At 40.7% G+C, this 16,683-nt stretch overlaps 2 protein-coding genes and 1 pseudogene across 2 annotated transcripts; 2 read left to right on the top strand and 1 right to left on the bottom strand.

Annotated features, from left to right (window-relative positions):
• Window positions 1-12,297: 12,297 nt before the first annotated feature.
• LOC107193841 (replication factor C subunit 5) lies at window positions 12,298-14,033 on the bottom strand. Its single transcript, XM_015583357.1, has 8 exons — window positions 13,894-14,033; window positions 13,743-13,807; window positions 13,540-13,667; window positions 13,303-13,465; window positions 13,075-13,234; window positions 12,804-13,015; window positions 12,648-12,725; window positions 12,298-12,582 (listed from the first exon to the last, which is right to left on the bottom strand). Exons 1-8 carry the CDS (start codon window positions 13,929-13,931, stop codon window positions 12,437-12,439), a joined length of 990 nt encoding a protein of 329 aa, XP_015438843.1. The 5' UTR covers window positions 13,932-14,033; the 3' UTR covers window positions 12,298-12,436.
• Window positions 14,034-14,205: 172 nt separating this feature from the next.
• On the top strand, window positions 14,206-15,408 carry LOC107193804 (annotated as a pseudogene).
• Window positions 15,409-15,803: 395 nt separating this feature from the next.
• Window positions 15,804-16,634, top strand: LOC107193803 (ERI1 exoribonuclease 3). The gene is made up of 2 exons (XM_015583310.1): window positions 15,804-15,837; window positions 15,911-16,634. The coding sequence occupies exon 2, from the start codon at window positions 15,936-15,938 to the stop codon at window positions 16,632-16,634; it is 699 nt and encodes a 232-aa protein (XP_015438796.1). The 5' UTR covers window positions 15,804-15,837; window positions 15,911-15,935.
• Window positions 16,635-16,683: the final 49 nt, after the last annotated feature.

The following is a 16,683-nucleotide window of genomic DNA, read 5'->3' as shown; positions in this document are numbered from 1 at the left end:
TTTAATGTTCAGTGAGTCTTCGAACACTCATCTCTGATTTATTGTGGTTTCTGTACAGGGGTGGTATCTGGTGATTTAGAATGAAAGAAGATGCTGGGTGGCTGATTGGGGGGATGGGTAGGTAGGTGGGAATGCGAAAGTAAATTTTGGGGGTTGAGGAGAGACTATAGAAATAGAGATAGACTATATCGTTAGAGGGGTAACGGGGGAGAACGAATGGAGGTGGAGAGAGTGATGGTATACGTCGCGGTATAGCGTAGTGTTTTAAGGAGCGGGGAAATTTTAAACGAAGAATGGACTGACTTTGGTTTCAGCCTGTATTTTTGGCTAATATTAATTCAATCGATCACGGGTCCATTGCAGGATGGATGGTATACAGGAGGTCCCACCCAACGTCAGAAACGAGGGAAATATTTAAGGTGCTCAGGTTGGGTGGGATAGCATGTATTCTAGGAGTGAGTTTCATAGAAAATCAAAAAATCCAGAAATCAAGTTTTTAAGTAGAATTCGAACGATGGAAAACTATCGAATTGAATCTGGGGACCGTTGTCCAGCAGATCCCATAATATTCATAAATCTCGAGGTTTCGAGCCTCACTGGGGAAGTGGAAGAGGGTGGAAGGGGAATGAAAGATTCTAAGAGCTCCGGTCTGAAAAGCAGGAAACGATTAACAGAGACGCGAGAACTATTCCGACTGGTCGTCGACGGGATATTAGTAAAATTTTATTTCGCGCATGCGAAAACCGGCTATTACCCTCTCGACAGGGTAGGAAGAGAGAGGGGTAGAAAAACGCGCGGATCTGCTCGTCTCGAGACGAAGGAAAGCGACCGAAGACACTGTTCTCGTCCTACTTTCTTGCCTCTTATCTGGTTGCTTTTTGTTTCTCCCTTCGCAAATGCCCCCCCCCCTCCCTCAAATGGCCTGCAATCAAATACCACCCGTACATGAAATGGACTCGTTCCTGAGCGCGAAATTTTTCAGAATGGTGGCAGAGGGATGGTTTGAAAGAAAATAATTAGGAAAGGAACAGCCACGGGCTATCGATAACAGTCGGGGAAGTATTACTCCTCGCGTATAAATTTCCGCCGTGAGGACCGCCAAGCTTCCTTTACAAACCCCTCCCCCAACCCCCTTCCACTAACCCGTGTCGCTAATTAATTAAGAAGAATAATCGTTCGCGTTTAGTCGAGAGGATAACAATTACCGATATCAAAACGACGTTGATAAAGCATCGTTAAACGATTCGAACGGGGGAAATTATCGATTGCAAGCCGCGATGGTAGCGGCGGCGGGATCGACTCTTGAATTAGTTAGACAACAAGCCACAAAGCTCTGGGCCTGTGTTTTGTGGATGGTTAAGTAATTGGCGCACTCTAAACGAAACGTTGATCATGTAAATGTGGAGGGCGACAGATGAAAAAGAGAAACGATGGTTCGATTCGTAGTTCGGGATTCCGTAAACCGATTGGATCCTGTAGATTCATCCACAGAGAATGGAACAAAGCCATAGAACACGTGGAGAACACGCCGTGGTGTAATGGAACAGACGAAAACGTCCTGTAGAGCCGTCGAACGAATTTCTGTAAAGGAAAATATGTTAATGACGAACAAGCACAGGATGAGATTGTGTTATACTTGGTCTACCACGGTGAAAGATTTTACGTTTACCTTCCATCGTCTAATAAATCACCCGTTGTGTAACTTCTAGGCTACTCCGGATGGTAACCGCGAACGCCAAAGTGTGCATCATCCCCCGTCCGCAGGATTGTCCCGCCAGAAGAGCGCGTAATGATACTAAATTTCGCGACGTACGACGATGTTACCGGAAAATGGGCCTGTACTTTCAGTGGCCCTCGTCGAGAATGTCTGGCGTATGTTAAACTCGGAAGGGGGAGGGGAGGGGCGGTCGATGAACCGCAACGTATGCTTCCACGAACCTGAAAAGGAAAAAAAAGGGTCTATTGTCTTCAATACTGTTTAAAATCCTCCGCATCGTACGATAAACAATGAAGAACTTCACTGGAAACGTCAGCCGTGTACCTGAAGTTTCGAAAATGTACCTTAAGGGGATATTCTATTGTGGCCGGTCAAAATAATCGATTTTCTTTTTCTAGCATTTTTCTGTAGCTCGGGGTCCTGAAAATGTGTTCGTGCAGCATTATTGACGGAAGTCATATAACTGTAAAACCCATAGAAGAAGAAAGGACTTTTCTCAATTTTTTCTAAAAACCGTGTTACATTTCAGCGGATCTGTCGGTATCGTCCTTACCAGAATTGAGACAAAACATTTTTTTTTTGTAATTTTCCAGCCCGAAGGAAGATGAGAAAAAATCGCAAAATCAATGTTTAATTTTCAAATTGCAGCCATTTTAAAAATTTTAATATTTCAACCGAAATCTTTTTTTCATATTGCGAACTGAACAAAACTTTTATTTACAGTTTAAGGTATAATGTATATACGAGAGAAACGTTCAGCATATAAACCTTTCATTAAGCCCCAAACAAAAATTCTTGAAAAAATGTAACAAAATCCCACGTCACAGTGGAGTACCCACTTAATGTCTTGAGGAATCGAAGGACTCACCGATAAAGTTTTCCCTGTTTAGCCGGTGGGATCATCCTCTGTGTGTAACCAGCAAAACACAATTAGCGGCGAGGAATATCCCACGCTGATGTTATAAGCAGGTTACTGTTTACTCTGCGCAGAACCCTTCGCAATAGGTAAATCACTGAAACTCCAGCACAGATTAGCCTACCCTCTCGAGTGTTGTGACCACCTTTATGTAAGCTTAGTATTTCATTTCAAAAGAAAAAATCTACACGATCTTTAAAGTCACTGACGACCATACTGACTTTCCATTTATGGTTATCTCACCGGTATAGTATTTTTAATTTCTGACAGTAAGCTGCAATTGTAGTACTAAGCAAAGTCAATTACCCAGCATTATAGCATGGGACTTGTAATAGGCATTACAGTAAATCACAATAAAAAATACATACATACATACACATACATATTTTTAATTTCTAATTGCAAGACTATTTTCGAAGGTTCGCTTGATTTTTCAATACGTAATATTATAATTCAATAGGTGGAATTTTAACACGTTGCCGACCAATTTTTCACCTCCGAGTTCCAGTCCCCTGATGCAGATCTCAACGGAGGTCAACGTGTTAATAAAAGCCTTTTCGGCAAAAATGTGACAAGAATACTACTTTTATATATTCCAGGGTTTTTATCATGAATTCAAGGAGCCAGAATCAGAATTCAGCAGCTCGAGTGGTCATACACAAATTCTTTTACCTTCCAAAAAACTCACATCTCACTTAATATTAACCGTGGAATATTCATTCCACGTATTATTGTTCTCCTTAGGCCCTTTTCATATCAAGAATCATAATAGAACGTAGAAAAGAAATTCCCTAAACATTCAGACCATTCATGAAAATGTTGCGAACACTCTTAGTGAATGACGACATCGTCGAAGACGATTCCTAAGATTGGTTGAGCTAAACAATCGTACGAGCTGCTAAATTTTTATTCTGGACCACCGTGGAGAACACCCCCCGGTGTACACACTCTGCCCATCGATTCCAAACCCTCTGACCGAATTGCGTCCAGTTACCAAGGCGGTGGACATTAAATTTGAAAACCGGTTGGGACCGACAGTGGCGATCGAAAGTGGTCCTAGGTTCTTGAACGGCGGCTTACGGCACTAACGACAACGCCATCCTCCCTCCGAGCATCCCCGATTCCACCCCTTTCGCCCCATGGCCCACCCCCTCCCTTTCACTCTCTCTCTCTCTCTCTCTCTCTCTCTCTCCGGGTCAAGCTCCCGCGATCAGCATCGAGCCGCACCACCGTATACCTATTTCACCGTGCCGTGCGCTCGATGAGAGTGTCTACTCGAAATTACACGACGAAGACGCTCGACGCCCTCTCTTGGGGAACAAGATCCATCTGGAGAAAATACAGGCGAGAACAATTGTACAATCGACACCAAAACGTCCGTTTCATTTATAATCCTATAACAGCCTGCGTCATTCCTTTGGCACCGTCAAATAGTTTTGGAAACTGCCTTCACGGGATACTTATAGACACAGGTCCGTGGACTTCAAACACGTTTTCGAACAGTTATCCATAAATCCAGACATTCGAAAAATTGAAGTTCACCCTACGAAACAGTTATTTTAATTAATAAAAAGACTGTCAAAATTCCAAACATTCGTCGTAAAATCAAATCTACGATGTACACACTATCTACATATGCTTTGAACCGCAGAAAGGAATTCAAATTTGGTTAAAGACAGTTTAAAAAAAAGGTATCATTGCTCTCTTAATCGCGTTCTAACAAACAACATTCGATAACTGAAACTTTCTGAAGGTCACTCAAGTGGGTGACCTTGATAACATATGTCAAGGTCAAGGTCATCGGTCATTTTACTTATCAATACTACCAAAGCACATTACATTTTTTTTGTCATAATAACCTTTTAAGACACCGAAACTTAAAAAGACATCGAAATCGAAGGTAGCCCCCTTATTGTAAATCTTTACTGCTGGATTATTTAAATAGCGTTACAAAATAGTGGCTTAAAATTAATATCACGGTATAATTTAAAACAAGACCAACAGCCTTTCTTAACTAAACGTAGTTATCATATATGTTTTAGTAGTTACTATCATATATGTATTATCGACGATGTATGACTTGCAAAAACGGAATAAAGTGTGTCTGGCTACGTACGGCCTTCTTCACTGTGGTGGTCAACGTGTTGAACCAAGTGTACGTACAAAAGGAAACTCATTTAAAAAAAATAACAATCCATGTATAAATGTGATTCGGTGTTTTCGATCCAAAAATACACGATATAAGTCTATGTCACGAGTGCACGACGCCTAGCAACGAACGCGTTGATAAAAACCCTCAGTCCCCAGGTTCTTTCTTGTATGTTCCTTTTTTTCAGGGGAGACCCCGAACACGTGACTCAAAGGCGAAGGAAACGGGCAAGGCGAACGACGGTTTTCCCGATCGATCGAACATACTCAGCGGAGGGGGGCAACTCGTTGATATACAAACTGGAAGACAGCGAACCTACCCGGCGATAATTATCTCGGGAATCCCCCCTCCCCAACCGGAAACAGTTCGCTACAAGTTATCTAAGCACGCGGCAACTTCCGAGATCTCTTTTCTCCCGGGAACGCAGAGGGGCCGTAATCGATAACACGTTTCACACAGACAGGGGAGAAGGGGAGGGCAAAAAGTCAATCTATGAGTCCGCGAGCAAAAATACGTCGAACGTCCGGTATACGGTGAGTGTCAAAAGTGAATATAGACTTCGAAAGCATGGGATTTATTCATATTTATTTCTCTCAATTTAGAATCTGAATGGGTGACTATGGAGAAGTACTTAACTAATTGAAAGTGTTTTCCAGCGAAAAGAATTTCTAACAGCCTTTGCTGTATATTTTAAGTCACGATCTCACTCGAAAAATTCATCGATACAATGGCAGTTAAATTTGATTTTAAAATATTAAATATCCAGATTTGTCCATAATACCAGGAATGCAAAACCAACTGTCGTGCGCCAGAAATTGCCATACTGCCCCAAACCATAATAGTGTATTCACAATGTTTAACGATATTTACAACGTTTTCTGGTTATAACTCTGAATTTCTTTTTCTCGAATTTTTCGGCTGCCTATTCATATCGAAAATGTTAAGAAAATCATATCCAATTGTACTACTACAATGATCTTAGAACAATTGGACACGGAACCTCACCTTTGTAAGGTGTACTAGTTAGTTTTGACTTTCACTGTATATGCACACACACATATGGCAGCTGGAAATTTGTGGCTGGCTGGCTGGCAACGCCTCGGAACGGGCATCCATCAGGCGCCTTTCTGTTTCTTTTTTATTCCTGCTAGCATCAATTTCTGAACATCACACCGGCAATCCTGGCTCGAGCCAACCGGAAGCGGAGGAATCGATGGCGGGAAGAGGCTTCGACAAGAACTATTCGACAGGAATCACGGCCGCTTAACGTCAACCTCCCCTTCCCCCTCCTTTTTCTCCAGTTATCTTCTTTTCAGAAAACGAGATCATCTCGATGCATGTTCGTACTCGAGGAATAACCTCGTGTCGTCTGTTTGCGTTCGCCGCGGTTCTTCGTCCTATTTTCCAGGCCCCCGTCCCTGAATTTTAATGAGACTGTTACAATCATGTCGGCCCCCGGTTGCTAACGGACCGTTGGGATTTCTGGACGGGGAGAAACTCGAGTGACTTATATAAAACCCATTTCACGCCGTAGATCCCCGCGTTATGGCACTTGTTACCGCGATGACGAGAAAGGCTCCTCCCCGTAAAGAATTATAAACGTGAGATGATTCTGTATCGGGCGAGTAGAAGATAGTCCAGGTACACTCACGAGGAACCAGAATGATCACCCTGGGGTCCCACAGTGAGAGTGAGGTTCCATGATCGCGCAGGATCCTTCTGATACACACTAGGAGACTCAGTTAATCCTCGACCTCGAAGAAGTCCCCTGGATCGTCAAAATACGTCCAACCTTCCGGAACCCTGATGTTCCTTAACCTCTTCAGGGACGAATTAATTAAGACCAGAAAGAATCTTTTCTTCATTCTTCGGCTGTATTTAATTAAAATATATTTATTTATATGAAGGACAATGAATTGGTAGAATATCCATTTTTGTTGGGAAATTTCCTAGTGAATATTTCATTAAAAATTAGAAAAGTTATCAGCGCTTAGAAGAAAAATTGCCTTCTTTTCAGCAGACAAGTTGACTTTGTATTGTTTAAACAAAATATTACTAATTAAAAGTAAAATAAAAGTTAAAGGCATAATTTGATTTGTGTAAAAAAATTTGTTTCATTTTTTGAACCTGTTACACGAGAATCCCCTCTTAACGGACTCCAAATAGGAACTTTGCTAATCCCTGGAGAACCTCAGTGTTCCTTAAATAACAGCGAAACAATCTCTGGGCGATACCTTTCCTCGAGCCCCCCCCCCTCCCCCCGCCGTTTATCGAGGGTCCGTTCATAGACACTTTGCCCACTGGAGCGGAGTGCACGGTTGTTCCAGAAATCCAAACTTCGAAGTTCCACGGGTTTACAAGTTTCTGGACACTCGACGAAAGTACTTTCCACAATACACCGATAGTCCAGAGAGGACAGTCGAGGGGGCGATGGGTGGGTGAAAAAGTCTGGGACCACGGTCAGACTTCGATCGGCCATAAATCCTTGGTGATGCTGTCTCGCGACCGACATTTCAATCTCTAAACCATCGAGAGCACACCGAGGACACACGGCTAATCGAACGTGTATGTGCGTGGGTGTGTGTGGACTGGTCGAGCCGCCAACGCACACCACCCCTTTCACGATATTCCAAGCTCCCTGGACCGCGCGCCTTTGTACCACCTCCTCTTCCCAAATGGTCCTGACCGTCGGCGATTTCGCGCTGCGCTTACACGCCGCTTTTGTCCGCGTCTCGTTAAATGATGTATCGTTCACGGCCCCCAACGGCTGCCGTCGCCTGGGACGGCTGGTTCCGCTGGGTGTACATACACGTACACGGAGGACGAGTCAGTCAGAAATTTTTACCTCACCCCCGATGGCATTTCTCTTCGTTCCCTGGAACGTGCAATAAACGTTGAATGAGATGAATACAAACGTTCGTCGCCATCCACGATTTTCCATCGTGGATATTGAACTCTCAAGCATCGATCGCAAAACACCAGTTCGCCAATGGGGAATTTCTTACCACGTAAATTTTCAACTACCGAGCATCGATTGGAAAATCTCTTTTTGCCATGGGGTACCTCTTCCATGCAGATTTTTCACCCTTTTGTTCCGGCCATATCCGCCGCGAAAACGTATTTCACAAAAAAATGTATTGAAACCCAATTCTTAATTCTTCTTACAAAACAAAATTGACGCCTCAAGTTTTGCGATTTTGGAGAGTCCCGAAATCCTACAATGTTTCCTATTCGAGTTTCGAGAATTTAGAAATTAGGTTTCAACCCACCCTAATCGAGAGGGTTAACCGGTTCGATGCGAGATACATACTATCGAAATTGAACGTTCACGAGGACGATCGTTAAGGAAGAATTCTCTGTACCAATATTTTTCTATCGTTTTGAGTACACTTAAATATATATATATATATCGGACGCGCGGACAGGCAGTAATAACTAGACCGGCTGTTCATGCATTTATAGCATCCTCTCTAACCAACCGACACACAGAAGAAAAGGAGGACTAATAAAGACCTCCTAATATTTACATATTATTGTTTATATAATGAGACACCCCCTGTGCAGGAAATACATTTTGGACAAATTTGCATTTTTATAAGTGTCTTAGACTATAAATTTGCATAAACGTCTGCTAGGTTCAGTAGTGACACGTGTATAGGAACGGAAGTTGATCGCTGGACAACGGATTTTATACATTTATAGCCTATTACGGTTCTGTGAATTATACAATATGTAGAAAACAAAACTTTCGTTAGATACAACGAGTTTTCTATTCTATGCTGAACTGAATAAAATACTCAAGGCTAAACCTACCACGACCGGTCAAATGCCAGATTTTGCCGTTCTAATTCCTGCCTTTTTGCAGGATTTGATGGGTTTAACAGTAAAAAGGAGGAAAGAAATTCCTGGTTTTGTTCTTGTTTTCATGAATTGTTTTATATAAAATGTCCTTTTGTTCCTCACTAATACTTGTCACACACATAAGCTGAAAATGATGGATGAAATTTCTAAAATCCTCGATCAATAATGTGTTTACAAATATACAACTTCAGGTGTTCTCAAAAGTATTTATAAACAACCACTTGACTTTTATTTGTCAAACTTTAGATATAGGTAAAGCGATCTTCTCTATTTTTTACTGTTCTAGTTTTTGTTTAAGGAAGACGTACTACTACGTCAACCGACATCAAACCATTAATACAGTGAATACGTTATCCAAACAAAATGGCGACAACCCCGAAGGTGTCACGCTGCACTTCCAGCTGCAAAAGCTGCTTAAACTGGCGTAAGCCGTGCTTGTCGATCCTTGTTTAATGCCGCGCGAAATCGTCGCTAAATCAAACAGGTTGATGATCGCTCTTTACGAGGTCCTCAAGAGTGTAGACGGGCACGAAATCGTCGATCGAATACAGTCGATTCTCAAGGATGAGCTAGGGGGAGGTGAGGGGGGGGGGGGGGGGGGGGGGGGGGGGGGGGGACAGTACAGGTTTCGGGAGGGCGGAGATTAGCAATGTCGAGGGCGAATGTTCGCGCGAAGATTAGATACAACCGGCAAAGATGTAGTTAACGCGGTGGAGTCTAGCTGCGCTGATATACTAATTGAATTAGTTATTTCGAACCGGAAAGTTAAGGGCACGTCTACGCCCAAGTTTTGCAAGCTGAAATAACTCGGCGAATCGACGTGCTTGGCCGGGGGAGGATGGGTGGGGGTAGTGCGCGCAGAGCACGGCTCTGAGAAGTTCTTATTAACCCAAAAGTTTCGTTTGATACCGAGCATGAGTATTATTTAATTATCAATTCAGGAGGACGGGGGGCCGGTTGGTGACCCTGCATGCGAGAAACAGTCACTGTTAGGGTGCGTATCCACTTGTTGCGTATCCAGTACTCATACCGAATGGACCGAGTAATCGATATTAAAGCTAATGAATGTGAAGGTACATACATAGGTAGTTGTCGTCCAGTTATGTTACTGTGTTAATAAATGTTCGTTAATAAACGTTCATTAATAAAATATATCTTCGTTAAAATCAGAGATGAATAAGTTTGTTATCTGGATAAAGAATCTCTGAATAAAAGATAAGAAAGTACTTTGCCGTTTTCAACCGATTAACCATAGAAATTCCAATTTTTATAACAAAATAATAATTCCTCCTGAATGAGTCGACATTTGGCAAACAATTATTCAATCTCATTAACTGTTTAAATATCAGGATGACGCCCTTAGATAATACAGCTTTCCAATATGTATTGATCGAATAAATTTCTGTTCAACTCTGGTTGAAAGTATATTATATTAAGGAAAAAGAACTTCGCATTAATTTTTCTTCGACACAAGTGGGTATCGATACTTTTGATGCGATATTAAGTTAGATATCGTTACGTTTTTTCGATTGACGGTATCGGTTCATCCCTACGCACACCTTCGCCGAAAAGCTACTTCACCGTTTCTCGCAAATTCCCGTGAGCTCCTACCAGCTTCCGGTGGTCATCTGGTGAACCTGTATAAATAATATAACTGGCGACAGTTAAATTTAATGCACACAGTGATCTCAATTGAAAACACACACGCACACACTTGGTTAAGGGTCGACCGTACGACGACGTAGACGGGTAGGATTAGGTGAAAATAAAGAGAAACGAGAAAGAGAGATACATACGCAACAGCGAGAAGTTTGCAGTGCTGTTGAAGCGTGAGAGATTACGTGACGTCGAGCGTTAGGAAAGGAGAGGAAGCTAATGACATACCGGGAGCTGCTCTAGGGAAGCTGGGTCATTCCGCTCGCAGGGATTGGATATAGGTTCCACGATGATATTACACGACGATTTCAGCGGTTTTGCCTCACTTTTGGCGATGGCACAAGCGTGTATGTACGTGTGAGCGGCAGCTCCACGCCCGGTCCCTTTCCATCCGCGGTACTGTAACATTAGCAATCAAGCATTAGCGGACCGTTTGGCGACCAGTAAATCGAATTCAACGGCGAAACCGTTACACGCAGGTTTTTCCAATTTCTGTTCGTGGAACCACGCGGATAATCGAACGATTAACGTCGTTCAGCTGGCTAATGGTAAACGGAAATCTCCATACGTCACCCCGCTCCTCAGGCCCTGGATTATACCCACGTATTATTTCAAACCTCGATCGAAGACACGGAATATACACAGAGAATTCGAAATGGAAATCGGTTTTCGAGAGTGGTAAACCGAGAACAGTGCGACGGCGACGACGTGCTTGGACGAAAGTTATAAAACACGTTTCGTCCAGCGCTGGTGACAATTAAAATACGATAAAACATTTTATTACGGTTGGACGTTAATGATCGTGAAACTGTTCGCGAGGAAGGGACCCAACGACGTTAACTGGAAACATTTTATTCCCAACCCGGTAAGCTGAAATTGGCATAATTGCACTGAAAATTACTGTTTCCCGGACGAACTGAAATACGGGCCACCGAATAATCCCTGGTTCTTAAAAACGAAACCTCCCACCCCCTCTCCTCCCATCCCTGTGAAATGGGTATTATTCTACGATTTTCGACGACAGTCTGTTGATCGTCACGCACGGGCACAGTAAAATCTGAATAAAGACGACTTTTCACCTTAAAACAAACGCTAGTATGTTTTCGTATAATATATCGATACAAACATTAAGCAATAAAAAGGAAAAGAATCATCGTGGGGTGTAGAAAACGTATGAAAAACGAGTTAGTAGAAACGATAAGTACACATTTGTTAGTCCACATTCTTCAATTAACGACTTGCGTATATTCCATTTCAATTTTCTCACAAACGGAGTCCTATAAGAGGAAAGTTTATATTTTAGATTCGTTGCTACTCGTTACAATTCCTTCCTACTCGATTGTATTTCACAGAACTTGAGAAACGTGTATATAACCCCCGATGAAACTACAATCGACTCGCAAAACCATGTAACCAACACCCGATTCCAAGCGATAAAATCTTGGCCTGAAACAACGTGAACACCATGGGAAATCCTAATGAGCACCACTGCCACGGAACATAGTGGCATCGCATGCTTGGATTGTGGATATGTGTTTTCATCGACAGGATGCCCGAACGATCACGTGTCAATTGGTGTGTATTTATCGGACCACTGTCAGACGCTGTATCACTCGTACAGAGAGACATTGTGAATAATGTATACACGCGCGCGCGCGCATACACACAGATGCGGATGGCAATTGCACCGACGCCAGTAGAAAACTTATCATTTCAGGGATGAGTTTTCTGTAACTGCCGTACAGCCACGGGATATGATCGCGATCACAGAAAGCAGAGTACAAAAGAATTTATGGCTGTCAGAATTCATGGTGACTCGACCGATTTGTGACCTAGACTTTGACAAACTTGCTTCTGAAGATGGATCGCCTTGATAGGACTCACGAGAGAATGTAATTTATTAGAAAAGGGTATGAAATCAAACAAACAAACAAAAAAAAAGTAGCGGTGAAATAAACTGGCGTGAAGGGAACCGTTGCGTGATAAGCAGTTTCCTTGGTAAAATATCGATTTTTTATTCGGTACGCTATAACGATTCATGAATGGTGAATTAAGCTTTCTTACGTTCGTTTTTATTTGACTTCTCTTGTAACAAAATCTAAAACGTTTTAAGTTAGAGATTACCTTAATGTAAACTTTAGGAAGCTTCGATGTCACGAGCATCTTGGAACGCTGAGACAAGAGCGTTCAATTGCACCGGTTCGCTGCAACCAATTGCGACCCTCTTTTCTATTTCTGCTAATTTAATCACCAGATCAATGAGTATCCAGTCTGGGAATTCAACTGAAACAGAATGATTAAAGACTCGATATCGTACTGTGAAATATAACACAAATTCAGCTACATACTTTTATTTACAAACAAGTGAAGTTCCGTTAATATGTCTTGCAATGCAAGTCCTTTCTTCAGCTTTATGTCTTGTATTTCTGTGTAACCATATGTTAAGGAATATATGCTTTAAAGAACAATATATGCAATTGTATTTGCAGAATAGAAAAGGATACTACAGTAACACATTTCATACGACTCGTTCAATAACCAGTTTACAATATTCTTTATATCTATTGGAAGAGGGTGCCCAACACAAGTATACACATTCTCTTCTGTAACTGAACCAAAAGCAAGCCACGTACTTTGAAGAACATTCAAAACTTTCCTCATGTCCCCTCCACTTAGGGCTATCAATGCTTTCTTGCCATCTTCACTGACATCCAAACTACAACATTCATATTTGCATAATATGTATAAGAATTCATACACAAATAATAGACTTACTTTTCTTCTTTGATAATGTCGTCTAGTCTAGGCAGAATCTGACTTTCAGACAGTGGACCAAATCTGAACTTAGTACACCGGGACTGAAGAGCAGGTATGATTTTGCTCAGGTAGTTGCATATAATGCAAAATCGTACATTGTCTGTATACTTCTCAATGACTACAACATATTATTCTATTAGAATATATTCTTCAAGTTTTAATTTTGTTGGAATAACGCTCGCTTACTTCTTCTGAGAGCATTCTGCGCATCATTTGTCATAGCATCTGCTTCATCCAGAATAATTAATTTAAAACCAGATCTGTACATTGTACCTGTACTTGCAAAACTAAGAATTTGACCTCTAACTATACCAATACCTCTGTCATCTGAAGCATTCATTTCTAATACCTGAGTATGAAAATTAATTGTGTGTACAATGTAAAACAAAAAAAATATATAACCCAGAAGAAATGAAATCAAACCATTGAATTGAACTGAGCTGGTGTATATAATTTCCGAGCACAAGCAAGTATTGTACTGGTCTTCCCTGTACCAGGTGGTCCATAAAAGAGAAGATGAGGAAGTTGATTTTCGTCAATAAACTTGTTTACTGTGACAAAACAAGTTTACTTAATAGAATGTTGCATGATTTCATTGTATGAAATCTATGAATGAAAATACTAACTTGTTTGTATAATTTCCTCGTGAGATATAAGGTCCTCCAATTTCTTAGGGCGATACTTCTCAACCCTGAAGTAAGAGAAGCAAATTATTATTTTCACGTATTTTTACAACATCTTTTAACAAATGATTGTAAAACGAAATACATTACTTACCATGGTAAATTCATAACAGTTACTGCTTTCGCTGTCATGGTATTTAATATAAATTTTTATCATAAATACAATTAACGACGCACCGTGAGGTTAATAGCAACGCGTCTTGGCGTCTTGGCGGGTAACTGACACGGACAAAAACGGCGCCAACCACGATATTTCTCCTTCGAACTAAACGCTCTCATTGGTGGACGATGTTACCGAATCGAATCGAGATAAAAATTGAAGGGGAAGATATAACTAAAAATATAAAAATATTTATGGTAATTCAAGAAGTGACAAAAAAGGAATATCAAAAATACAGAGAATATAATGAACAATTTAGAACTGAACCATAAAACTCCTGACTACATATTACTTGCTAAAATACGGTTTAAACTAACCCTAAAGGAGTATCGAGACGATGAAGATTTAAAGAATGAATTCCTCGACATAGTAAATCGCAAAAACATGACCAAATACTACGAAGACGTATGCAGAGAATTAGATTGGAATATTGACGAAGACTTGCTCGAGAGAATGAAACACGCAAATAAGATTACATGGGAAGAACTGGAATCCTCTGATAGCTCGGCGTTAGAGGATTCTACAAAAAGAAATTGGCGGGAAAAATTAGAGTTCCTCTGTGAAATCGGCGACCTTGATCATGTCATGAGCATTACCAGTGTGATCTTTAAGGATGAGACCACTTCATCAAGTATCAGAGTCGAAGCGGGCTTCGGTTTATTTAGATTGGCATATCTGAGAAATAATTATCGCTCAATGGGAAAAATAATCAGCGAGATAACGAACCTGGTAGAGTCAGCGTGCGGATCTGGCAGCAACTGGTGTTGTCGTAACAAACTAAAAGCATACGAAGCTATTTATTGTCTAGCAACCCGAAACTTCTCACGTGCCACCGCACTCTTCTTGGACTGCACCCCCACATTCGAGTCCTATGAACTTTTATCCTTTAAAGAAGTAGTCGAATACACAGTGCTCTCCGGAATGATTTCCTTACCACGATCTGATCTTGACCGTCTGGTAAATGATAATGGACTCCTGCAACAGGCTCTGTTTACCGAATCCGTTAAGTACAGGGACTATTTTTGCTCACTTTATGATTGTCACTACAAAGAATTCTTTAAAAATCTTGCATGGATAGAATCAGAGCTGAAGGCCAATCCTTTGCTCCATCCCCATTATCGTTATTACGTGAGAGAGATGCGATTAATAGCATACTTCCAGCTCCTACAGGCGTATAGGACAATCAATTTAAACAGAATGGCAATAGAATTCGGCATGACCGAGGAATATATAGAGCAGGAAGTGGCACGTTTTATTGCAAACGGCAAGCTACATTGCAAGATTGACAAAGTGGCAGGAACAATTGTTACCGTTAGCACCGCCGGTTGTGACAGAGGTCAGGCACCTGATGCTACTTGCAATCGTGGACTAAGTTATCAAAATACGATCAAAAGGGGCGATACAATACTCAATCGACTGAAGAAACTTGGTCAGGTTATCGATTTTTGAATACAGTTCTCCCACCATAAGTTATTTAGATCGTTATGTCAGTGTTACTTATATAATGTTATAAGTATTGTTTGGGATCTTCTGTTGAAAAGTGCGAATGAACTATTACAAAAAAATGTTTATATCAGTTATTATAATACTTGAAGATACCGGTATACTGTTGCTATATAAATCGGTGTAGGTAAGTGGTCAAGTAAAATGTGCCCCATTTCTTCTTTACGTACTTATAGTACATATACATATACATATGTGAGTACATATGCATGGTGCCGATAATCGCATTTGTCTAACGGTCTGCAACTTTTGGAGTAAACTTTTTCTGCAAAGAAAACCATTTGTGGCACAGAGTAAAAAATATTTTGATATCTTAGAGCAAATTGTAATTCAAAATATAACGACTTTATTTGTAAATGTTTCCTAAATAATTTCGTAAGTATTCTATCAACTTAACCTTAATCATATATAACGTCAAAATAAACAATCGAAATAATTTTGTAACCAGAATCTAATCAGCATTTGAATAAACTATGGCTAATCAATTTCTGAAGAGATATCCCAGAATAATTAATAAAGGGTCAAAGGAAGTCAAACAGCATTTTAATTACTTGCTTGTATTAGACCTTGAAGCGACATGCAAAGAGTTTGAGAAATTGCAGCCCCAGGAGATCATTGAATTCCCATGTGTAGCATTATCTACAAAGAACTGGAAAGTTGAGAACGTTTTTCATCAATATATCAAGCCAAAAGTCCATCCACAGCTTACTCCGTTTTGTACAAAATTGACTGGTATTATACAAGAAATGGTGGAGAATCAACCACACTTTCCAGAAGTGTTTGATAAATTCTGTTGCTGGTTAGAAGAACACAATTACTTTAAAGAAGGCAATGATTGTGCCTTTGTTACATGTGGCGATTGGGACTTAAAGGCTATGCTACCAAGTCAATGCAAATTAGACCAAATAACACTTCCACTGTATTTTAGAAAATGGATAAACTTAAAAAGAAGTTTTTTCGACACAACAGATCATTATCCGCGAAGTATTCTAGCCATGCTTTCGTTTCTTGAACTTGATCTGGAGGGACAGTTACATTCTGGAATAGATGATGTAAATAATATGATTAGAATTATATGTTCTCTTCAAGAGAAATACAATACTGAATTCAAAATAAACACTGCACCAGATATAGTACGTGAATTTTTAAAAGGACGTAATAAATTATTTTAAAAATGAGGAATGTATTGTAAACTCGTTTGTTACTAATAAAATATATTGT

Source organism: Dufourea novaeangliae, unplaced genomic scaffold, assembly GCF_001272555.1.
Source record: "Dufourea novaeangliae isolate 0120121106 unplaced genomic scaffold, ASM127255v1 scaffold30, whole genome shotgun sequence".
NCBI lineage: Eukaryota > Metazoa > Arthropoda > Insecta > Hymenoptera > Halictidae > Dufourea > Dufourea novaeangliae.
The sequence above is the reverse complement of the archived record's forward strand: the minus strand, read 5'-3'. Positions and strand labels throughout refer to the sequence as shown.

Excerpts from the sequence above, each read along its gene's own strand:
- LOC107193803 (XM_015583310.1), top strand. The coding sequence starts at position 15,936 with ATGGCTAATCAATTTCTGAAGAGATATCCCAGAATAATTAATAAAGGG.
- LOC107193841 (XM_015583357.1), bottom strand. The coding sequence starts at position 13,931 with ATGACAGCGAAAGCAGTAACTGTTATGAATTTACCATG. Across the intron at positions 13,808-13,893 it reads ACTGTTATGAATTTACCATG|GGTTGAGAAGTATCGCCCTA; the intron begins GTAAGTAATGTA and ends CTCTTACTTCAG. Across the intron at positions 13,466-13,539 it reads CAGCTCAGTTCAATTCAATG|GTATTAGAAATGAATGCTTC; the intron begins GTTTGATTTCAT and ends TTTCATACTCAG.